The sequence below is a fragment of the Theropithecus gelada genome, chromosome 13, assembly GCF_003255815.1.
Source record: "Theropithecus gelada isolate Dixy chromosome 13, Tgel_1.0, whole genome shotgun sequence".
NCBI lineage: Eukaryota > Metazoa > Chordata > Mammalia > Primates > Cercopithecidae > Theropithecus > Theropithecus gelada.
Window position 1 is genome coordinate 45,640,896 of NC_037681.1, and position 25,054 is coordinate 45,665,949.

Here is a 25,054-nt window from a genome sequence, read left to right on the forward strand (position 1 = left end):
AAAGCTAGCCAGTACTGCAAACTTCCAACAGCTGCCCTAAGCTGTACCTAGCTGACTTTTGCTACAGAAGAATGGTTCCCTAACTTCCCCATTTATACCCCAAGTCATCTGCTCTGAAGTGGGGCAGTTTGCTCTCTTGGACTGGCTCACTCCTGTGGTGTTGGAGGGTCAGCCCTAACACCGGCTTGGGCTCAGCTGAGCTCAGCACCAGCACCCAGCCCCCTCCTCCTCCTCCCTCCCTCCCATTCTGGGTTATTCTTAGCAGGAGGTGACCTCAGAGTGCTCCCTCTGAGCAAAAATAACCCTGGAGGAAGTTGGTGGGTATAAATTGTCAATGAATAAATACGCATCGCTAGTAAATAGGGGATGGAGCCCCACAGGGCCACTCACCCCCCAGGGCCTGCTGGGCAAAGGCAGAAACTCTCCCTTCAGGGCTCCAACCAGAACCACCCAGGAAGGACAAAGGCCTCTGCAGGACTGTCTGGGCTGGTGACCAGGCAGGAACCAGCTTCAGACACCCACGTTTGTCACCCTGCAACATCCTTAGAGGCTGCCCTTTCCTCCCCACCTCACACCCACACTGGCTCAGCTCCACGCACTGGCCCCCACCTCCCCATCATGGGCACTGGCCAGCCCGCAGGCCCTGGCCCAGGTGCCAGCTCCCTTCCTAAGCCCCGCCCTGCCCTGCAGCTGACTTCCTGTTTCCTGTTGCCGGCTCTGACTGCAGCATCCTGGCTCTCTGGCCAGTGCTGCAGCCAACTAGGCCGTTGCTGGTTTTAAGCAGGCCCACCTCTTCGCCCTCAGCCCCCTGCAGCCTTCAGCACTTACACACAGGCTCCCTGGTATTTGTGTCAATAACTCTCTTCAGTTATATTTTCTTTGTATGCTTTTTGGACCAGTTCCACACACTTTTTCCAGCAGCCCTGAATTCACATGTTAACTTAAAGACAACCCCTGGGTAGGTACCCAGGAGCCAAACTGCATGGCTGCAGTGATAAGGAGGAAAGAGCACCACAGGCTTTGCAGTTGAGAGGCATGAAGTCCAAGTCCTGATCATCTTCTCGGAACCTCAGTCTCTTCTTCTGAATGTGAGGATAATGAAAGTGGTCCCCAACTACCTCATACAGGTTTGTCGGCATCAAATAGGGTAACCCCTGTAAAAGGCCTTTGTAGGCAGTAACATGCAGCATAACTGTGAACCTTTATTGCTGGTCTCTGCCCTCAGCGTGGCACAGCTCAGTGACTATGCAATGGTGGTGCATTTTCAAACTGTCGGGGATGAAAGCTCAAGCTTTGGTTTCAGATTTTTAAATTTTCAAGGCACCAAGAAATGATATGGTTGTAAAATATAAAATCACAGCACGTGGATGTGGCAACATTATCACATACACATAAAAGCTTCTGAATAGTTATACTCAGTTCTGTACCAACAGGTAACAACCAGCGCTTCTCAAAGTGAGGTCTGCAGACCACTACAGTCCCATGTGTGTGATCGGTGGGCTTGGAACTTGTCTTTATCAGTTCATTTTTATTAATTTTAGAAACAGTTCGAGAAGGGAGAGGCCAGTGTGGATCACAGTGGCTGAACTGGGCTTCATTTCCAGGCTAGGTTCTGCTGCGCTGCGGTGCTGGGGCAGGCGGAGAGAAGGCAGGCTGTGGAATTGTGTAAGGGGTGGGCAGGAGGAGTGGCTGGCTGGTATGTTTGGGGAGCAGTGAGAAGGTCAGGTTTCTGTGGCCAAAGGGGTGGCATCAGGCATAGCAGGGGAAGGAGTGGTCAGATGGTGAGGGGCTGGAATTCAGATCTTGTCCACTAAAAAATGGAGTCCCTGGGGGTTCCTGAAGAGGGACGTGCTGGTGCTACATTTACTGTGATTATGTGTGGCCTCTTCTCTCCAGCACACTTGGCTGAAATAGAAGGCATCTTCCTCTGGTGGCTTCCCGCATATGGTCATTGCTCAGGAAGTGGAAAGTGTTTGTCGTAAAGACAGCACACTGGCCTGGGCATGCAGGGGGCAGGTGGAGTCTGGTTTGGGTGAGGGCAATGCCAGGGGGCAGAAGGCACCCAGGAACAGATGCCTGTTGAAGGCCAAGAAAGACAGTCCTTGGTGGCAAAAGGAGGAGAGAGCCCAGGATTTCTCGGGCTTGGGGGTGGGACCTGGTGAGGGCACTACGTGGGTGTACCTGGACCCTCCCTGTCCAGCGCTGGCTGTGGAAGGCCACAGCCTCCAGCCAGGGTTTCATCTCTTACTTCCCAGTCCCCATCCCCCATCACACCTGTCAGGACCTGAGCCAAGCTCCCTCCCTAGGTTTAGCTGGATGACACACTCAGCTGTTTTAAAGCTCCTTGGCAAATCTATTGCCAGGGCCACAGCTGCAACAGGTCCTCAGAAGCCCTCTCTGCTATGCTCCTGCACGGGAGGGGAAGAGTCCAGGACCAGCACCTGTGGCTACAAGGGCTGAGCCTTGGCTGCAGCAGGAATCCCCCAACATGGGCTCCCAGGAAAGGCCATGCTGGCTGCTGTCCTTGGGGTCAGTCTCTCTTGGTTCCTCCAATGTGCAAGGAGTCGCTTTCCCAACAGCTGACTTCCCAATCAGCTTCGCCTTTCCCATGCTCCTCCTCACCCTGGGCCTCTCCTGAGAGGCCAGGAGACTGCAGGTGTAACCTAGGACTTAGGCTAGAACACATCCAGACCACGAGGGGCATCCCAGGGCTGCTGAGAGGCCGATGCTGGGCCCCCACCCTACAGGCCTGCACCCCAGCCTGGTGGACACTGGGCCCTGCAGTGGAACAGGTTTTTTACACAGCCAGCTCTGTACGTTGTTTTTTTGAGACGGAGTCTCATTCTGTCGCCCAGGCTGGAGTGCAGTCGTGCAATCTTGGCTCACTACAGCCTCTGCCTTCCGGGTTCAAGTGATTCTCCTGCCTCAGCCTCCCGAGTAACTGCGATTACAGGTAGCCGCCATCATGCCCGGCTAATTTTTGTATTTTTGTAGAGACGAGGTTTCGCCATGTTGGCCAGGCTGGTCTCAAACTCCTGACCTCAGGTGATTCACCCGCCTCGGCCTCCTGAAGTGCTGAGATTACAGGAGTGAGCCACTGCGCCTGGCCCAGCCTGCACATTTGAACTCTGTTTTGCTGTTTGCAAAGTGCCCCAAGATGTGGACAGGGCAGGCTTTACTGGCAGCCGTATTTTCCCAATGAGGAAGCAGCCCAGAGAGGTTAGGTGACTCGCTCAAGGACACATGCTGGGAAGCATTAAATCAAGGTGCTGCTCTTCTGTCAAACTACGGTGCCATGGCCTCCTGCAGAGGAAAGGTTTGGCTGGGCAGGGGCAGGTCTGGCCTTTGCTGAGGCTCCTTGGCGCTTGCAACATTTCATTCTCACAGGGGCGAGGAGGTTTTCTCCTCTATTTTTAGAAGGCGAACCCGAGGTTCAGGCAGCAGCTGTTCAAGGTTACACAGGTGGCCAGTGGTGGAGCCAGAATTTGAACTCAGGTCTCTTGGACCCCAAAGACAGTGTTTTTCCTTCTGCACTGGAGCCTGCTTCAGGCCATGGGATGTATGACCACCGGCCCTTTTCCCCTCACTCAGCAGTGCCCCTCTTCTCTGTCATTGTCTAGGTGATATCCCCACACTCCTGCCCCTGACTTCCTTGTACCTTTTCACCTGAGTGCTTCGCTCCACCTCTCAGCGATGTGGCTACTCTCTGATTCCGAGACTCAAAGATGAATCAAAGGGTTGCTGGGTCTTTATCTGCTACAGGTGGTGGCTCTTGTCCTCAGAAACTGGATGGGGACAGGGGCAGTTTGCTTAGCAGATTGCAGGTTGCCAAGCCTCAAGAGGCAGGACATGCTGCAAATGTGCAGTCACCAGTGTGCTCTGATGCCAGCCTGGCTCTCCTCCCACACCTTCTCCATCAAGGTGCCCTGTGGGTAGAGGAGGGTGCAGGGGCCCTGGGAATCTAGAGTCTGCTGCCAGCCAGAAAGTCCTCTGAAGCCCCGTTTTATCTTTTTTTTTTTTTTTTTTTTTTTTGAGACGGAGTCTCGCTCTGCCGCCCAGGCTGGAGTGCAGTGGCCGGATCTCAGCTCACTGAAAGCTCCGCCTCCCGGGTTCACGCCATTCTCCTGCCTCAGCCTCCCGAGTAGCTGGGACTACAGGCGCCCGCCACCTCGCCCGGCTAGTTTTTTTTTTGTATTTTTAGTAGAGACGGGGTTTCACCGTGTTAGCCAGGATGGTCTCGATCTCCTGACCTCATGATCTGCCCGTCTCGGCCTCCCAAAGTGCTGGGATTACAGGCTTGAGCCACCGCGCCCGGCCCGTTTTATCTTTCAATGTCATGTGACTTTTTCATTCCAGGCCATAACATATCCACATTTGCTTTAATATTAAAATGTTTAAAATTACTTACCAGTAAAATGACTTCACTCGGGCCCCACCCCCCCTCCAAATCTTCAGGCAGAATTGGCAGGGGTGCATCTCAGTACCCAGCAGGTTCCCATACCTCCCACCTCCAGGAACCCACCCCCCGCCTCCACCGTCCCATTTCACTTCAGTCACCTTCAACCCAGCCCTCTACCCCAAGGGAGCAAGTCCTGGGCTCCATACCTGCTGAGAACATTTCTTTGAAGGGCTGAGTAACAAATCCAGAGCCTCTGACTCCCCCTTACCTTCTTGCTCCAAGTTTACCACTCTCAGCTGGAAGCGGGTAAAAGAAATGAACCAGCTGTCCCTGGCGCTGGGAAATAATGACTGCTCCACGTCTGACTCTAAGCCCAGGGGTCTTGTTCTCCAGAGCTGCCCCCAGGCCTCAGCAGCACTGGTTCCCAGAAGCCTGGGGCTGGGGCTAGCCCTGCAGCCTACAGGCCTGCAGGACTTCCTTCCCCAGGGCCCTGGTTCTCCTCTCCCTCACAGAGACCCCTCAGCCTGCATCTCCCCTCTCCAATTTGATCAGACTCCCAGGCCTCAGTTCCCTTCCTCCAGGTAGGGGCTGAGACCCAGGGTGAGAGTGTGGTAGGGAGGGGCCTGCATAGACAGTCCAGGGAGATCTTAATCCAGCCTGGGATTCTGGCAGGCCCTCTTGCTTCCCTTCCAGAGGGAGGCCAGGAGTCAGGGGCCTGGTCCAAGTCTTAGGCCCAAGACCAACCAGCCAAGTCACCTGGCCTCTCAGGGCCTTCAGTTCTCTATGTAGAAAACAGGGAAATGTGGCCAGGCGCGGTGGCTCACGCCTGTAATCCTAGCACTTTGGGAGGCCGAGGTGGGCAGATCACTTGAGGTCAGGAGTTTGACACCAGCCTGGGCAACATGGCGAAACCCTGTCTCTACAAAAACTACAACAATTAGCCCGGCATAGTGGCACATGCCTGTAATCACAGCTACTTGGGAGGCTAAGGTGGGAGAACTGTTCGAACCTAGGAGGTAGAGGTTGCAGTGAGCTGAGATTGCACCACTGCACCCCAGCCTGGGAAACAGAGTGAGACTCCGTCTCAGTAAAAAAGTAAATAAATAAATAAATAAGAAAACATGGAAATGTGAGGGTGGGATTTGAAAAATGGGGTATCTGCAGCTGGAGGGGTGCACCCCATCACCTGGTCTTAAATGTCTCCAGGTTCCTGCAGGACACACATCACTGCCATCGACAGCCCAGGCACATGTGTGTTGTGTGTGTGCACAGGAGAGTGTGTAGAATGTGACACTCACCGGGGGGTGCTTGCGCTTCCTCCCAGGCCTCCCCACCTTCCGTGCCGTGGTGCTGGGCTCTTGGCGCTCCTCCTTGCCACGCGGCTCCTCCTGCTCCTCTCCGTCCTGCAGGCACAGACACAGCCTGTGAGGCCAGAAGTGGATCCAAGCAGTGTAGCATTCCAGGCCTGTCAGGGGCTGGCCCTGGCCTCCCTTCCAGCCCCAGCCTCCTCCTGTTCCACGAGCCACACTTCCAGGGCTGTATAATATACCTCCACAACCTCCCCTCCTGCCTGGTGAGGCCTGAGTCACCCCTCAGAGCCCCACTTAAAATATATCCTTGGCCAGGCACAGTGGCTCACGCCTGTAATCCCAGCACTTTGAGAAGCCAAGGCAGGAGGATCCCTTGAGGCCAGGAGTTTGAGACCAGCCTGGGCAACATAGTGAGACTCCATCTCTACAAAAAAACCCACACCCATATATAAATATATAAATAATACAGATTTGTATATATATATAAATAATACATCCTTAGGGGAACTTCAGGGCAGACCTGCTGCCCCAACAGAAGGCATCTCTCCCTCTTTATTACTACATTTTCTAAACCATAAAATTATAACATAAGCTCTGATAAAGGATTTGAGTTAAAAGTTTATTTATACAAGAAAGTTTTTGTTCACAGGTACACAATTACATTTGTGATCTACTTAAGGAATCACCTTTATTGAAAATAAAATCGCCGGGCGCAGTGGCTCACGCCTGTAATCCCAGCACTTTGGGAGGCTGAGGCCGGCGGATCACGAGGTCAGGAGATTGAGACCATCCTGGCTAACACGAGGAAACCCCGTCTCTACTAAAAATACAACAAATTAGCTGGGTATGGTGGCACGCACCTGTAGTCCCAGCTTCTAGGGAGGTTGAGGCAGGAGAATCACTTGAACCTGGGAGGCGGAGGCTGCAGTGAGCCAAGATCACGCCACCGCACTCTAGCCTGGGAGACAGAGCGAGACTCCGTCTCAAAAAAAAAGAAGAAAAAAAAGAAAAACAGGTGAAAAGAAATATTAAATTTAGTAATATCTACTTGAAGTCCAGGCAATGCTCAAAATGAACGACTGTGGAAAGTGGAGGACTTGTACAGCTGCGAACATCCCTGCCATGTGGAACTGGCACCATGCATGCCTGTCAGCCTGCAAGAGGGTCTCATGGACGACCGAATCTCAGCTCCTCTCCATCTCTTGCATTCACTGAGTTTGGAACAGAAGTTTGTTTTACTCCCTACCCCTCACATAACACCTGTGCAGGGCTGGGCCCTGATGTGCTTGTCTCCTGGGGCACAGAGACAATAAACCTAGAAAGTCCTGCCTCACTACTCCAGCCTGGCCACAAACCACCCACAAGTCCCTTCTGACTCAGCCGGGCTCTGGCATGACTAATCCCCAGCAGAAATGATGCTGGGGAAGGAGGGAGAAAGACGCCCTGACCCTGCAGACGGACCACAGGCTGTTCTTCATACCCCGCATGATGTCAGGTGCCAAAGATGGCTTTTGGGCCCTCCCCGAGGAGGGTGCCAACCCAGGGAAGTGCTGGCAGCACAGATAGAGAAGAGGGTCCACAGCTCTCCTGGAGACCTGAGTAAGATGGCCCTCAACATCCTACTCAACTTTCATTTTCTGTGATTGCAAAATACCTTGTGGTTTGCCACATTAATTTTTGGTGATAGTGGGACACACAAATGAAAACCTACTGTGACTGGTTGTAGACGTAAGACCAGCAGGAAGAGCATCCCTGGCCCCTCCATCCATCCTCCAGCTGAGGCATGTCTGCAGGGCAGACCATCATGGCTCAAGTTCTGGGAGGCCTCCAAAGACATGCACATGGAGAGTGAACAGAGGTGCCCGGTCTTAGCACAGGTGGTGGCCACAGTCAAGCTGGAGACAGGCAGAGCTCACACAAGAGATAGAGAGAGAATGCTCGGAGGTGCAGAAGAGGTGTGTTGTGGGAACAAGGAAGGGGAGAGCTGCCAACGCCAGAGACCAAAGCTGAGAAAGATACTGAGGATGAGGAGGCTTAGCTAGGGGTCAGAACGGCTGACCTTCAAGAGCACCGTCACTAAGCTGTGCAGAGTGACAGGGCAGTGTGGGCTGGAGAAGGGCCAAAGAGGACAATTTAAGGAGCACAGCGGAGGAAGCATCTGGAAAGGACGCCAGGGGACTGGGAAGCCCCGTGCCATCTATGGAGGGAGAGGCCAGCCCCGAGGCTGGAGATCCTTCAGGGGCTCTTTTCAGGAAAGCATAGCAGAGGGGCGGTGGGGGCAGAAAGGCTATGGAAAGAGGAGCCAACTCGTGGGAGCCTTCATGAGGGCTCAGGGTGCCCAAGGGCACACGCCCCATGGGAGGGGAGGCCTGCTGCTTCTGAACCATCTTCTGAAGACCCCAGACCCACCCCCACAAACGTGTAAGAAGGGATCACACAGAGAGGACGTGTTGCCAGTGCAGCTGAGTATTTGTGAACGTTCTGATTGGATCTACGCAACTGCTAAGAATTTCAGACTGAGGTGGGGCTTCTGATCCGATTCTACTGGTGCCAAATGGGCACTGTCTTGATCAGCACTTGTAAAATCACCAGGGGTCATGTGAGGTCATAGAAAGAGCAAAGTGGGCATGAGCCCAGCTTGTCCATTTCCTTGTTACAGTTACAGGAGCAGCCTCTCGGAGCCTCCGTTTCCTCATCCATAAAATGGGGGTATGAAGGTGTCCATCCCGTCTGCTTCTCGGGTTTTGAGAAGGCAGCTTCACAAAAGGTCTGCCCCTTTGTCTGTTTTGTTTACTGCCGAATCCCCAGCGCCTAGGGCAGATTCTGGAAAAACTCCTACTGCCCCTAAATTCTGGGCTTTAAACTATTTCTTTAACAAGCTGCATTTGTGACAGAGGGATTCATTTGACTTCTTTTATTGTGAACTAATCCGAGATGTGAAAGCCAACCAGAGCTTCTGATCAGTGAAAGAGAACCACAGTTACCACACAGCAATGACCTAAAAACAAAGACGCTTGACATTTCATGATGGGCACCAGCTTCCATCGGGCATGTGGAGAAAGCCTTTGGGGGCCCCTACAGGCCACCCCTCTGCCATATGCAGTCCTGCTGGCATCTCTCACCTACACCATGTGTGCTGGGCCTGGAGGTGCTTGGCACATCTTTTTCCCTGTTGGATTCAATTCCATGCAACCCAGCCCAGGGGGGAGGGGTGGACCCCCCGGTGCCAGGCCACCTCTTCAGGTCCTGACAGGTCCAGAGAGGGCGGGGAGTGCCAGGCAGGGGTGCTCTGTGTACCCCACACCTGGTGCAAGGAGCTTCACGGCTGGTCCAGCATTCAGGCCCCGCATGCTTCTGGGCCATGCTTGGAGTCTCCACGAGAGCCAGGTCTGAACAACTCCTGGCCCTTCCCCTTGACATTTGGCTGTAATCGCAGTGTTGTGAAAAGCATGTTCTCTTCCACCGGCGCTTCCTCGATGGAGTCTTAGGGCAAAGTGGGAAGTGATGCTTCTGCTCTGGGCCTGCCTGAGGTTCCCTCTGCAGAGGGAGGGGGCTGACATGCCGAGAAGGGTAAGCAGATGGCTCGGGCCGTGCCCCTCAACGGCTCCAAGGAAGCGTAGCAAGTGGTTCATTCTTGCATCTGTCACGGGGTCTGTTTTATTCCATATCTTTGCTGATGGGTTGAGCAAAGGAATGTAAAATATGCTTATCAAATCTGCAAGTAGCCCTGAATTAGTAGGCGTTGCTAATACTCTGAAAGAAAAGAATCTGATCTGTGGTGACGTGGAACAGCTGAAAAACAGTAACACGGTTCACGGGAAGAGATTTGAGCCCAGGTTGGTCTCCTCATCTGTCAAGCCAGGGGACTGAATTTGTCCACACTTCCAGTGCAGATGGGAGGGGCGGAAATTCCAGACAAGTAGGCTTTGGAGAGGGCAGAGCCGGGCTGGGAGTTTCGCTCTGCTCTTTGCTTAGGAGTAACCTCAAGCTCTTTAACCTCCCTGAGTCTTGCTCTCCTCATCTATAAAATGGGATGATACCTACTTCACAGTGATGTTATAAGAATTAAATGAGGTGATGTAGCAAAAGTTTGACACGTGATAGTCACTCAAGAACTGCTACCTTCCCCCGCTCCACACATCCTGATTCGTACTTCACTCCCACTCTATCCTCCCCAACCCCCTCCTTGCCTCGTGCAAATCCCAGCACGCCGCCCACCATATGCAGCGATCCCTCACTACCACACAGAGCCCAACATCTGGCGGGTGCTCCTGCCGCAAGATATGTGGCAATACCAGGGCTCTGGGAGCTTTCCAAAATGCAAAGCTGATTATGCCACTCTGCAGAGCTTAAACCTTTGCCATGGGGGTTTCCGGGGGCCAGGAGGATCCAGCCAAGCTCCTCAGCTCATGTGCAGGACGGTCCCCAGGATTTGGCTGGATCACGTTGGTCTCCTCTCCACACTGTGGTCCCAACAGACAGCACCAAGCGCAAAAGCAAACTGCTTCCAGCCTCAGTCCCTGGGCATAGACTCTTCCTTCTGCCCGCACCACCTTCCCGTCAGGTTTATCAGCAAACTGTTACTTGCTTTTCCAGCCTCATATCCTGGATTCTCTGCCCCTAGGCCCCCTCCTCCCATCCCCTGCCTAGACTGAGCTAAAAGACCCTTTCTCTCCTATAGTTTCCCTACCCAGCATGACAGTGGTCAGCTCCTTGAGGGAAGTGTGGGTGTCTGATTCATGCTGGCATCCAGAATGCCTAGACTGATGCACTTAGTCCAAGGCAGGCACTTGATGAATGACTGTCACAGAGTAGGTGCTTGACATGAGTCCATAGACGCAAATAGAGGCACACATACAAATCTACAAACCTGTACAAATACAACTGTATACCAGGTTCCAGTGCCTCTCGGATCTTTACGATTCCAGATTAGGAAACAAGAGGACTAAAACGTCCCTTCTAGACTTAAACATAATTGTCGCTTTGCATTTATATCATTCTTTGCAGCTTTCAAAGCACCTTCACATTTGGTGGCCTGTGAGATTAGGTGGTTCCTCTCTCTAAACTTCTGAGGCTATGATCTGACCTACATTTCAACACTGCTCACTGGATGGATTATTTTAAGCCATATACAACGTCTCATTCTGATGCGCTGGGCTATGACGGTAATAATCTCTCACATTTGCACTGTACATGGTAATTAACAAAGCATCTTCATATATGTTATTTCATTGTATTCTTACACTTTACGGAAAGCAGAGCTGGTATTATTTTTTTCTATTACACAAGTGAAACACCTGAAGCTCAGAGAGATTATCTGACTTGCAGGGATCAGAGAGCCAGGAAAGGAGGCCTTTAGAACCAAAATTTACACCTTTTGTTTACCAGCCCATGGATGTTTCTACTGCAACATGCCACTATACTCTACCACGTCAACAGACACACAGTGACACCATAAAGATAACAGGCAATCCAAAGTCAAGGCACACTGGCATTCACAGGCACAGACACTCTGGGCTGGCTGTGCCCAGACACAGGACCCCTCCCCACAAGAGATTTATGTCTCTTGAGGCCCTTGCCTAGAGACAGCCAGCCTGACATACGTGTGTTCCCTTCAGTACTTAAACCAGATGCTACTGACCCAGCATCCGTCGAGCAGATGTCTCAAGTTGGTGCTTGAGTCGAGGGGATGAACTTGCCGGATCTAGCCAGCTACTTGCCCGGGCCCCCTGGGACAAGAAGCATGCACAGCCTTTGCCAGCTGGCTGGCTGGCCTCCCAGGGACTGTCTGTGATCATGGGATTCAGTGAAACAAACTGGCTTCTGCAAGAGGCAGAGCCCTGTCCCGGGCTGCCTGAGCACCAGGCTCTGAAGTCACAGCCACACGCTCGCGTACCCCAACGCCACACACATATGCACATATGCTCGCACGCACACCCGTGCCCAGGCCAACCTGCAGAGGCTGATCCCAGCGTGAGGGGTCAGGCAGTGGCCTGGGAATCACTGTAGATGCACATGGGCCCAGAACCCTCCAAAGCCCCCTACTTTTTCTGATCTCAGTCACCTCCCAAGGCTCATTGGCCCTTTATTTCAATTATTCAACAATATCCAACAAATAATCATTGACTGCTTAGGTGGTGTCATAATTACTGAGGAAAGCCCTCCATCCTCCTGAAAGGCCACTCTCCTGAAAGGGAGGGGCTGTGTTTCATTGGCGCCTCTGAGTCCCCCACATTTCCTGGGTACTTGCACACAGAGATGTTCCAGAAATGCTAAATAACTGACAATGCTGGTGCCCGTCTGGTTCCCAGGCCCTCCTGCCAGAGCTGCAGCCCCTTGTCCACAGCCTGTCCACCTGGCTGGGCCTTCATTGTCTTCTGGAGGTTCAGGGTGGGCCAGACCTCACACCCACAGAGCAGCATACCTCAGCCCTGTCCACCTCTGAGGTCTCGGTGCCATCACAAGGCCAGACATAGGGGTGCACTCAAAAATCTATTGAGCACCTACTGTGTACTGGATACAAAGATAAACAAATAGGAAACTCAGTTCAGAGGGAGACGATGACATGTAAACAAGTATCTGATGCCATGCTGAGCCCAGAGTGGAGTGTGCCACTACTTTGCCTGTGGCCACTTCCATGGCACCAAGCCCACTCATGTCTGCTCCTTCAGCAGCACACCCAGCTCTGCCAGCCCTTGCTTAATAAAGGGGAAGATCCAGATAAAACTATTTTGTAGCCATGTAGCCTCTCTAAGCCCCAGTTGAGGAACCTCTGATCATTATCCTGCTCTGAGTGCCTCCTAACTAATCATGATGATGGAGTGAGTCAATCACTATGCAGAGAACACTCTTTTGCATGCCCTTCCATGCAGCAAAAACATTACGTGGGATGATTACAAGGAATATCCCTAATGCCCTGTGGCTCTCTGCAGAGGCAGCTGCAGGGCATGACCAGGCCTCCTGTGCCAAGCCCAGGTGCCAGAGAGGAAAGGCTCATGTCCCAATTATCCTGGGATACTGCTCTACCACTCAGCTCCACTCTTCTTTTTTTTTTTTTCCAGGGGTTCACCATGTGGGCCAGGTTTGGTCTTGACTCCTGACCTCAGGGGGTTCCCCCCCCCTCGCCCCCCCAAGGGCTAGGATTACAGGCATGAGCCCCCTCCCCCGGCCCCCTTTTTTTTTTTTTTTTTTTTTTTTTTTTAGAGATGGAGTTTCGCTCTTGTCACCCAGGCTGGAGTGCAATGGCGAGATGTTAGCTCACTGCAACCTCCACCTCCCAGGTTCAAGTAATTCTCCTGCCTCAGCCTCCCAAGTAGCTGGGATTACAGGCGTATGCCACCATACCAGGCTAATTTTTGTATTTTTAGTAGTGACGGTTTTGCCATGTTGGCCAGGCTGGTCTCGAACTCCTGACCTCAAGCGATCCACCTGCCTCGGCCTCCCACAGTGCTGGGATTACAGGTGTGAGCCACTGCGCCCGGCCCATTCTTTTCTGCACAGCTGAGCCTGGCCTTTCCTGCCCTGACCCTGGGCAGCTCACCTTCTCGGCAGGGTTGGGCTCCATCCCTAACCTGGCCATTAAGAGCATGAGGGACCCAAGTGACTATGGCCCCTCACCTAGGCCCCTGAAGGGATCTACAGCCCCTGCATCAGGAGTTAGGTCTCATCATCACTTGCCTTGTTTCACTTTTGTTCAAGGGATAAAGGGACCTCAGGCCTTTTGTGACTGATGACCCAAAGAGAGACAACATTCCCTCTACGTGCTAGGCTCTCAGTGGACTCTAAGCCCACGCTACATCCCCACCCATGGTTTCCTACTGTTCTCCCGCACCCCTGCAATTCATAGGGCGGCAGTGGGTCTAAACCACAAGGTGTGGGTAGGCAGGTAAGTAGGTAGGTAGGTAGGCAGGTAGGTGGGTGGGTGGATGGGTAGGTAGATATCCAAAATAAATTACAAAGCTAACTTAATATATGCCATGTCCCGGTGTTAACCACTCGCACACACCATCTCGTCTGAACCTCTCAAGCCAACTAGGAGCCGTTTTCCTGCTCACAGCCATGTTGCCAAGTCACGTGACAGAGTCCAGCTTCAACACAAGCCTGTCTCCAGGGACCAAACAACCCCCACCCAAGACTGTACTGACTGCAAGGTTAACTAAATTTGACATGTAGTAATGTCCAATTTAAGAGAATTTTAGAGAATCTGAAGCCCAAAATGTAGGTCCTGCTCAGCTCAGGCATGGGCACTGTTTCTATCACAAACCTGCTGAGCGCGCCCAGGCCTCTCCTAACTCCCCCGAGATCAGCGTGTGCGCCATTATCGCTGGCTGGGTTTCTGAAGAGGTGAGGGTGCAGCGGCTTCTTCTGTAGCTATTTAAACGTACTAAGAAGGATGCTCTTTGAAATGACCTTACAGCAACCATTGTCAAGCAAAGAGCCAGCCCTAAGTGACCATGTGGGGGCATCTGAGTGCAAGAAAGGCAGAATGTGCCCAGGAGCAGGTGACAGACTGAGGCCAGCAAGAGGGACTGCCACTGGAACTGGCAGGGACCCCACCCAAGGATGGAGGCCCTTGCACTTGGAGACCAGAGCGGAGAGAGCCCACGAGAAATCAGTGGCTGCCAGGCCTCTGGGCTGGACTTTGATGGGGAGGGGAAAGGAGGAACCGCAGCCCCAATGCTGCCCACAGACACATACACACACACGTGCAAACACATACTTACTGTGTTTCCCTAGCACAAATATGCACCCCAGCTGCAGCTTCCACTACGGGCAGGAGAAGGCTTGATCAGAGGAGCTGCCCAGCAGGCCCCACCCACCCCTGGAGGGTAGGCATGGCTTACCCACCTTGATGTCTTCCTACCCCTCTATTAGGCCCTCCAAGTACGGTCACTCAGTTCATCCAGCAGCCTTGCGGAGCCCTGCTACATGCTAACTACTTGGAAAGGTACCTATGTCTGAAGAAAGGGAGGGAAGAAGAGAAGAAAAGAGGAGCGGTATGTCCAGAGAGGGAGAGGCAGGGAAGAAGGAGGGCAGGAGGCAGGAAGAAATGGTAAGAAGCTGCGTGTCTGCAGCAGTGCCTCCATCTGGTGTGTATGCCTGTACACACAGGTGTTGTGTGCAGTTCCTGCTGGAGATGAAGTGCCCCCAGCTTCTGCCCAAGGGCAAGAGTGCTATTATGCGGTGAAAGGCTTTCTCCTGCAGCAGAAGTCCAGGGGAGGACTACGAATTCTCACTGCATCACCACCAGGAGGCACTGTTCATCCCGGCCCCCTTCATGCAGGAGACAGCCTAAGGAGCACAGAAGCCAGCCTCATTCCAGCCTCAGCACTACCACTCACAAGCTGTGTGACTCTAGGCAAGTGACTTAACCTCTCTGAGCTTCAGTTTAGCCCTTAATAAGATAGAATGATGAAAATAATAGTGTCTACCTTACAGGGCAATTATAAGAATTAAATAAGATAGGCCCAGCACAGTGGCTCACACCTGTAATCCCAGCTCTTTGGGAGGCTGAGGCGGGCGGATCATGAGGTCAGGAGATCTAGACCATCCTGGCTAACATGGTGAAACCCCGTCTGTACTTAAAAAAATACAAAAAATTAGCTGGGCGTGGCGGGCACCTGTAGTCCCAGTTACTCAGGAGGCTGAGGCAGGAGAATGGTGTGAAATCGGAAGGCGGAGCTTGCAGTGAGCTGATATTGTGCCACTGCACTCCAGGCTGGGTGACAGAGCAAGACTCCGTCTCAAAAAAAAAAAAAAAAAAAGAATGGAGTAAGATAATGCATGCACATAGCGCCCAGCAGAGTCAGTATTCAATGCATCTTAGCCATTGTGTTTCTGAGGCCAGAGGAAAGGGGGTGACACTGAGACCAGGAGCCTGGCCTGGGGCTCTGGACTCCCCTCTGATTCATATTTGGGGATCTGAGGTGGCCCTTGGACTGCTCTTCGTCCCCTGTCCTGCTCCCTCTGCCCCCCACCCCGTCCTCTGCTCCATATTCCCCTCTAAGCTCTCAGCCTCCCCACTGCTTGTCTCCCCACCTACCCTCCACGAGGCCAGCCCCCTCCCTCTGCTGTGGCAACATTTACCAGCTGACTCGCCCTGACCACAGCCCCAGAGCTCGGCCTGCCCCCTCCCCATCTCCCCAAGCAGCCCCGCTCTGCCCACCATATGGATGGCGGCTAGGGTAGGCGGCAGGTGCCAGGGGGACACACACAGGCCACTCTGTACACTCCCAGCCACAGCATGGCTGCCTCAGCCCATCACCCACAGCTCTGCACTCTGCCTCCCTGATCCTGGGCTCCGGGATTATTCTCCTGTGGGAGGGTCTTGGCCACTCTCATTTTCCTTTTCGTCCTATCCGTAAAATATTTCCTGAGCAATGGCTGGGCATGGTGGCTCACGCCTGTAATCCCAGCACTTTGGGAGGCTGAGGCGGGCAGATCACGAGGTCAGGAGATCGAGACCATCCTGGCTAACACAGTGAAACCCTGTCTCTACTAAAAATACAAAAAAAATCCTGTCTCTACTAAAAATACAAAAAAATTAGCCGGGCATGGTGGCGGACGCCTGTAGTCCCAGCTACTCAGGAGGTTAAGGCAGGAGAATGGCGTGAACCCAGGAGGCGGAGCTTGCAGTGAGCCGAGATCGTGCCACTGCGCTGCAGCCTGGGCGACAGAGTGAGACTCTGTCTCAAAAAAAAAAAAAAAAAAAAAAAATTCCCGAGCATCTACTCTGTGCTATTCCAGGTCCTGGGGATTCACATGGAAGAAAAGGGCCATGGCCCTATCCTCCAGGCTAGCAGTGGGCAGAAGTTATCTACACCAATAGTTCTCAACATCTGTGCGCAACGGTATCCCTTGGAGGGATGGTTAGAAGGTGCCCGGCTGGGTCCCATCCCCCGAGTTCTGGCTCAGCAGGTCTGGAGAGGGGCCTGAGCTTCGCCTTCCCAGGTGATGCTGAAGTTGCTGGTTTGGGGATCCCACTTTGAGAACCACTGGTCCCCTGCAAACGGTAATACAAGGCCGACTACAGCCTGGGCTTTGAGGCTTTGACCAGGGAGGAGAAGAGATTAGGGAAAGAGCCCACGCGGCAGAGGGAGCAGCATAAACAAAGACCTGGAGACTCCAGGAAGCATGGGAGTGGGCCTGGAGTGAAAGGTGCATGGAGGCGTGGCCGGGGGCGGTGGGGAGAAGGGGGGCAGAGGCTAGAGGGCCACATGGGGCCAGGCGGTGGAAGGGCCAGTGGTTGGTCACACCCCTTCCATCTGGCTTGCCAAACAGTTCCTTTGTGCATAGTGCCCCTGGCACCTGTGCCAGGCTCCCTGGGCTGCAGACCAAGCCTGTGTCTTCCCCTCTGCAGCTACCAGCACCCCTGCCGCAGGCCTGGCTTTCATGGGCTGCTGTGGTGGCTGTCAGTGTCTCTCCCCACCCTCCCTAGGCGGCTCCCTGGAGGTGCTGGAGCCAGCCCAGAGGTGCCAGGGAAGTGTGCCAGGTGAGCCAGCATGCGTAGTGTAGGCGTGGGAGGCTGGGGAGGAGGCCTGGCTATGGCCCGGCCCTTGTCTATCCAGATTGCTGCCATCTTTTGGCATGACCCCTGCCTGCCAGTGTGTGAGTGTGCACATTCTATCAGCACCGGGATCTAGGGCTGGGTGTGTGTTTGCTGCCGCTTGAGCCAGAGCAGTTACTATGGGTAGATAATAATAGCAATCGTAATCCCTCATAATTGGACCAGACTTTGCTGTCTGCAGGTCACTTCCATGCCCATGACCTCATCTGACTTCCACAACCACCCTGTAAAACAGGCAAGGCTGGAGTCACTATCCCCATTTTCCAGCTGAGCAAACACAAGCCCAGATGCCCTGAAGTCACATCTCCAGTAAGTGGCATACTCAGGACTAGGACCTGAGATTTCTGACTCCTGGTCCAGCGCTGCTTCTCAATCCTGAACTATTATAATGCAGATCCTGACCTGCTGCAGTTCGTCGGCGGGGGCCTGGCGCTCCACAGCCCAGAGCAGCAGCAGCGGCGTGGGAGTACAGTCCAGTAACAGGAGGAGTTTGTCCCAGCTGTCCCCACCACCCCACCTGTGGGGAGCAGCTGACCAGTGACTGCCAGTGCATTGATGGGGAGCTGCGTCAGCAACTGTCAGGACATCGGACCCGGAGTGGGGCGAGGCTCAGGGTCACCTTATCCGACAGAGAAAGCAAGCCAGGCCCAAAAAGGGGAGGGAGTCAGCCATGGCCACAGCTGCCACTCCAGAGCACAGGCGCTGCAGGTGTCTACAGCTGAAGGGCCTGGGTCTTCATGCTGCTTGAGTCCTGAAGGGGAGCAGCCTAGGGGTCCGCAGGTATCCAGGACTATTAGTTCTTTTCCCATGGGTTCAGAGGGGAGAGACTGATCAGTCGCCTGGGCGCCCTGCCCAGTGGGCCGCAGTGTGTGCTGGCCTTCTGGCCTGCTCTGCCTGACTGGGTGCACACACCCCCGTGGCGCTCTACAGGGTGCTGGGCTGGGAAGGCAGGTCCCTGAGCATCATGCGCACTCCTGGGATGTATACGTGTGTCCCTAGCGGGACCTATGCAGGTAGGGCTGTGGGAAGGGCTCGGGCCTGGGAGACAGGAGAATAGGCCCTCATCTGGACCTGCCACTGCCCAGCGGGGTTCAGCTTCCTCATCTGTAAACTAGGGCCATCTGTCCCTGCCCCATTTGTCTCAAGAGTTGTCCCCAAGGACCAAACAGAACCACCGATGGAAAACTAGGAAACAGAAACACACTCTGAAGAATGAGTAAACCCGGGAAGGAGCTGAGCATGCGAGAGGGAGGTCTCAGAGCTGACGCCCTTCAGGTAGGGTGCCTGGCTGCCTCTAGCCCCAGAATGCCCAGGGCCCCCACAGCTGGTGCCAGCTGTCCACCTTTGTTGCAAAAGAACCAACTGCTGCCCCCATGAGCATGCCCGGCTACTCCCAGACACCACCAAGCATCACAATGTCCAGCGCTACTCAGGGGAAGGGGAGCAGGCAGAGGGGACTGTGGACAGAGGCATAGCAGACAGACATGCCAGGAAGGCCTATGGCCATCATAAGATCCCCTGGAGGGTGGCAGTGAGTTCACCATTCCATTGACAGAGGGCAACACAGTCCAGTGCTGGGGGTTAAGGGGTAGCTTTTCCTATCATGGGGACACAGCTTGGTAAGGTCCCAACGCAGCCTGTGGGGACCCAGCAGGGACTCCCGTCAGTCTGATGTAATCTCCTCTGACTGATTCAGGCAGAACCTGGAGTTCAGCAGAAGGGTGGAGAGGCCACCCCCAACTAGATTCTGAAAACATGGAGGTCACCAGCTCCGTGGCTAAAAGCCATACCAAAGATCACCCAGCTACATTCACTTGGAGTCTGGGGTGGGGGGCAGGGACAGGAAATCACCATCTCCAAAGTGCGCTGGCGCCACACTGAGCCCAGCCTGTGCCTCCGTCCGTGTGGGAGGGTGGGCCCCCGCGGAGTCGTGTTTACTGTGCCCCACCCCAGAACTTGTCTTTGGCCCCCTAGAAGCTACTGAACACCTTAAGGAAACAAAGGCAGCTAAGAGAGAAAGTGATTCACCTGAAGGCTCACTGCTAGTAAGAGGCGGGTCTGAGAAGGAATCCACGTTCTGGGACTCTTCGGCCTCACAATGGCACAGACCTGGGCTTTGAGTCACTGTGCGAATGCCATGGTGGTTAAAAGCCTGGGTCCTGGAGCCAAATGCCTGCTCCACCACCAGAATCGAACCTCTGCAAGCCTCCGTTTCCTCATCACCCAAACAGGGATGTGATGGTCCCACACCCTGTTGTGAGCACTGAGTGATGTGGTCACGCGCTCAGTATGAGGAGCTGGCTGTCATCACGTGGGGACAGGGCTCTCCCTCTCCCAGGCCAGAGGGTCCCCAGCAGAGCCCACTGCTCACCTTTCGGTCCTCCTCCCGCTCTGCAGCAGAGCTGCTGGTGTCCCCGGGGCCGCTGGAGGGCATGGCGGGCGGCTGGGCGCTGGGAGGCAGGCTGGGGCTGCGTGGGGCTGGGGGGCTGCTGGGCTTTGGGGAAGGAATTATCGTGGTCTTTGGAGGCGAGAGTTAAAACTTAAACATAGATCCTGGTGTTGAGCCCTCTGGTGAACGGTGCCTCTGTCAGCCTGTGGGTGAGGGCTTCGATGGCTCCACCTGTGGAGGAGAGAAGAGGATCAGTGAGGCGGAGCACCCCACCCTCCCTGGGTCAGGCCCTCAGCCCAGGGCCACACCTGGCCTAGGAGGCCTGGGGTCTTGCTCCTCCTCCCGGCCTCACCAGCACCCCAGAGAGCAGGGAAACCAAGGCAGGCTCCCCTCAGGGCCACCTCCTACCCCAGCAGCCTCTGAGAGCCTTGGAGGTGGCAGCAGTCTCCCCTCCGTGTCGCGGTGGCCAATGGGTGCCACTTCTGGGACCTCCTGCTGCCTCCGCCTCTTCCCTTCTCTTCATTCACAGCCGCTCTCTCCTTTGAAAGCTTCCCGCATCCTCCCTCCCACCCCAACCAGCCCCTGGGAAATCCCAACCTCCCCCAGAGGCCCCCAGTCCGGCTACATTTTCCTTCTAATCTGTCCTCACCCCCACCCCCACACCTCCCGCCACGTGGAGGAAGTGAGTGCAGTCACAGGATGTAGTGAAATGAATGTCACCTCACTTCAGGACCGGCGCCTGGGCCCAGAGAAAGCTGAGGTCTGAGCTCAGGCTGCAGGCCTGATTGGCTCTGGCCTAGGAGGGAGAGGCCGAGGCCACCGTCACGGCCACGGCCACGGCCACGGCCAAGGCCACAGGTCACGGCCACACTGAGGCAGGAGTGAGGCTGCTCTCTCTCCCACCCCATGTACCAGCCCCATTTGCCTGCAGAGCTGGTGGGCTTGAGGGGTCCTCTGAACCCACATGGCTGAGTTTTAGGGGCTTTTCTTCCCTCTGCTCCAGGTGTAGGCCTCAAGCCAGTGAAATAACAAAGCCTGCAGCTCAGGCCACAGCTGGGGTGGGGGTGTTGCTGCCTCAGCCCCCTCACTCAGAGACACACAAGAGCTCCCCTGCTCCCCACCCCCGGAGGAGGCGGCCGCCAAGCCCCTGCCTCGAGTGTGCCAGGGCCCAGGAGGGGATTGGCAGGCGAGGGAGAGAGGGAGGCAGGCTGGATCTGGGCCCACCCACACCCTTCCCCTTCCAGTTCCTGGTTCTGCTTCCCCAGCTCCCCCTCCCTCCTGGCCTTCTCCTCCCATCCCCCTCCAGCCAGGGCTCCCTGGAAAACCAGGACCGGGAGACAGCGCAGGCTCGGCTCTCCCACAGGCCCAGCCCCTTTCTCCAGGGGTGCATTGTTGCCTGGGAGTGGGTGCCCCAGCCCTGGCTCTGCCAGGGGGTAGTGGGAGGAAGGAGCTGGCGGGAGGAGCTTCTTAGGGCCAGGACAGGAAGGGTTCCATCAGATCAACCCAGAAAGGCTGGAAGTGGGCCTGCCCCACAGCTGAGCCCTGAGGCAGCCCAGGTGCACTGGGTCCATTCCCCCTACCCCCACGAAGGTTTGCTGCCCAGGGTCCCTGAGAAGGTGAACGGCAGCGGAGAGCAGCTCCATGGGCCACATGCCACTCAGGGCCTGGCTCGTGCTCTGCATCCAGGCAGCTGCTGTGCTGTGCCCAGTTTACAGGTGACGCTAAGATCGACAAGGCCAGGACCCGTCAGAGGCATGAACCCAGATCTCTCTGACACTAAAGCTCTGAGGGGTTGGGTTCACGTCCCCCAACACACACCACAGAAGCAACTCTGAAGATCCCAGCAGAGAACTGGTCCAACTCAGAAGTGCACGGCTCCCAGCCCTTAGCAGCCAATGATTCCCTGTCAAGCCCCACTCCCATTTGTTACCACAGACATCTCCAGCCACCCCAAAACCAAAACCTTCAAAAGGGTCAGAAGCTAAGAGGGGCAGAGTCTGGCTGGAAAGAACGTTGAGCCCGAAGTCTGTAAGGGTGGGACCTACTCCTGATGGAGGCTTCCCCAGCCCTCAGTTTCCCCACCAATGAAACGGGAGAGCAGGACCCCTTCTATTAATAGCTCTGACTGGCCAAGGAAGCTGTTGCAGCCCCAAGGCCCAGTGGACACGTGAGGGGCTGACAAGGACAGGGCACCCCAAATGGAGTTCGGGGGAGACCCAGGCACAAAGGAAGTGGGGCAGGAGGGTTGTCTTGATGCTGTCCTAGGCTTAGAGACACCCAGAGGGCATCTGTGCCGCCACGGGTGTGGCGAGGCTCAGAGAAGCTCTGGCTCCCAGTAGGGAGAGGAAGGAAGCTGGAGGGAAAAGCAGAAACTCACAGGGCATTGGCCCCAAGGGCAGACACCCCAGAAAGCAAAGGAAAGGAAAGGAAGATTCTCTTCTTCCTCCCCTTCCTCCACCCAAGACTCTGACATCTGAGCTACAGAAACTGTCCTCACAGAAAGCGCAGCTGACCTGGGTCAACCCTTTGTGTTGCTCAATGGACCAGCCCTGTCAGTAGCAGTCCCTCAAAATCACCCCCATCATCTAAAATGCTCCAGTACGTGTGTGGGCAGGCCATGCACTACACAACTCTAGGGGGCCTCAGTTGGTGGCCAAGGTCCCAGACCTTGACATAGCACTGCCAATCTACCCTTAGAGGCTTCATTCTTCCTTCAGGCAGCCCAGCCATGGGGAGTGGGCTCTCCTGGGCCCACAGTCCCAACATAGCAGCAGGCGTCCACCACTCCGGTCCTTCCACCGCACAGCCCTGGCTGCTTCTAATACCAAAGCGTTCTCCTGACCTGGGCCAAAGGCTGCACTGCAACCACCACCGCCACCAAAAAATCCTTGCTAAGAATGCTACCACCATGAAAAGCAGCTTTTATTTCCTCCTTTTAGAATCCACAGTGATCCTGAATAATGTTTGTAACAGCCACTTAAAAAATTTCAAGGAATCCCACCATGAAAAAACATCTTCATATCACAGCTGATAGGATCACCATCTCCACTGCTTCAACTATAAAACTGTTGCGGAAAAAGAACTGAAAGCTTTGAATATGCATACCAAGGCTCACTACCTTCTAAATTCAGTGCAGTAGAAACATCTTTTGTTTGTTTGTTTAGAGCAGGTTCTTGCTCTGTCACCCAGGCTGGATGCAGTGGCAGTATCACAGCTCACTGCAGCCTCAAGCTCCCGGGCTCAAGTGCAAGTGAGCCTCCCGCCTCAGCCTCCCGAGTAGCTGGGACTACAGACGTGTACCACCACACCTCCTGGCTTTTTTTTTTTTTTTGTAGAAACAGGGTCTCCCTATGTTGCCCAGGCTGGTCTTGAACACATGGCTTCAAAGGATCCTCCCACTTCAGACTCCCAAAGTGTTGGGATTCCAAGCATGAGCCACCACACCTGGCCAAAAGATTTTTTAAGAAGACATAAAATTACAAGATTAGGCTGAACAAGAGAAGGAATACCACCAACAAAATTGTGGAATCTGGAAAGCAGACTTGTGACAGCCAAATTTCAGACAGGCATGTGAATACTGATATATAACACAGTCTTCAACAGATGCTTATATGATAGCATCAGGTACTCTGGGACTAGGGCTGAAGAGGATGCGTGTGTGAGAAACGAGAGGCTGAGTGACGGAAATGAATTCCTAGACCCTCCTCTACAAGTCTGAAGGTTTATCTGTAGTCACTGGAGGGCATAAAATAGGGGGTCTTTGAAAAGAGTCACTTGGCACCGCTGAAAACAAAGATGATATATCAAAACCAAGGAGAGGAAGGTTATTTATTTATTGAGACGAAGTTTCGGCTCTTGTTGCCCAGGCTGGAGTGCAATGCCGCGATCTCGGCTCACCACAACCTCCGCCTCCTGGGTTCAAGCGATTCTCCTGCCTCAGCCTGCCGAGTAGCTGGGATTACAGGCGTGCACCACCACTCCCGGCTAATTTTCGTATTTAGTAGAGATGGGGTTTCGCCACATTGGCCAGGCTAGTCTTGAACTCCTGACCTCAAGTGATCCACCCGCCTTGGCCTCCCAAAGTGCTGGAATTACAGGTGTGAGCCACTGTGCCCAGCCAAATTATTAAAGAATAAACCAAATCTTAAAACAATCTTCCAATTAGAATTATTTTCAGCCAAATTATCATTTAAGTGTGAGAATAAAATTAAGACATTTTCTTTTTTTTTCTTTGAGATGGAGCCTCACTCTGTCGCCCAGGCTGGAGTGTAGTGGTGCAATCTCCGCTCACTGCAAGCTCCACCTCAGGGGTTCATGTCATTCTCCTGCCTCAGCTTCCCAAGTAGCTGGGACTACAGGCGCCTGCCACCACGCCCGGCTAATTATTTTTCTATTTTTAGTAGAGACAGGGTTTCACCGTGTTAGCCAGGATGGTCTCAATCTCCTGACCTCGTGATCCGCCTGCCTCGGACTCCCAAAGTGCTGGGATTACAGGCGTGAGTCACCACGCTTGGCCCTTTTTTAAAATTTTCTCCCCCTTTTTTTTTTTTTTTTTTTTTTGAGATGGAGTCTTGCTCTGTTGCCCAGGCTGGAGTACAGTGGCGTGATCTTGGCTCACTGCAACCTCTGCCTCCTGGGTTCATCCCATTCTCCTGCCTCAGCCTCCCAAGTAGCTGGGACTACAGGCAGCCACCACCACACCTGGCTAATTTTTTGTATTTTTAGTAGAGACGGGGTTTCACCATGTTAGCCAGGATGGTCTTGATCTCCTGACCTCGTGATCCACCAGCCTTAGCCTCCCAAAGTGCTGGGATTACAGGCATGAGCCACCATGCAAGGCGCCATTTTTTTTTCTTAAATAGACATGGGGTCTCACTATGTTGCCCAGGCTGGTCTTGAACTCCTGGGCTCAAGTGATCCTCCCACCTCAGCATCCCAAAGTGCTGGGATTACAGGCGTGAGTCACCATGCTGGGCCCCAGTAAAGACATCTTCAGACATATCAGGCCCCACGCTCCTTTCCCAGGAAGGACAGGACAATGTCCTCTAATACGCAGAAGACACAGCACAGGAGAGATGGGAAGGGAGGCTCCAGGACAAAGGGGAAAAGAGGCCACACACCAGTCACCCGGCATGAGCCAGAGAGGGTCAGCCTTCCCACTGAGACTAGGGCACTAGTGCCGTCATCACCATGCCCTCTGCTGTCCAACTGTCTTTTTACCTGACAAAACTACAGGTATCGCTCGTGGCCATACTCTGCTATCTAAACCCAGGAACTGAATAGATTCCTTCCTTCCTTCCTTCCCTCCCTCCCTCCCTCCCTCCCTCCCTCCCTCCCTCCCTCCCTCCTTCCTTCCTTCCTTCCTTCCTTCCTTCCTTCCTTCCTTCCTT

General features: G+C 54.1%; 1 protein-coding gene across 4 annotated transcripts in view; it reads right to left on the reverse strand.

The window, feature by feature from the left end:
- The window catches only part of DNMT3A (DNA methyltransferase 3 alpha), a 110,321-nt gene that overhangs the window by 62,193 nt on the left and 23,074 nt on the right, over positions 1-25,054 (reverse strand). For all 4 annotated transcript variants that reach the window (XR_003115329.1, XM_025354565.1, XM_025354564.1 and 1 more), the window contains exons 2-3: positions 19,647-19,895; positions 5,698-5,802 (exon numbers count right to left, since the gene is read on the reverse strand). Coding sequence is in view for 3 of the 4 variants with exons in the window: in XM_025354565.1 (XP_025210350.1) it covers positions 5,698-5,802; positions 19,647-19,709 (168 nt within the window). In the remaining variant the exon portion in view is untranslated. The remainder of the gene's footprint in view (positions 1-5,697; positions 5,803-19,646; positions 19,896-25,054) is intronic.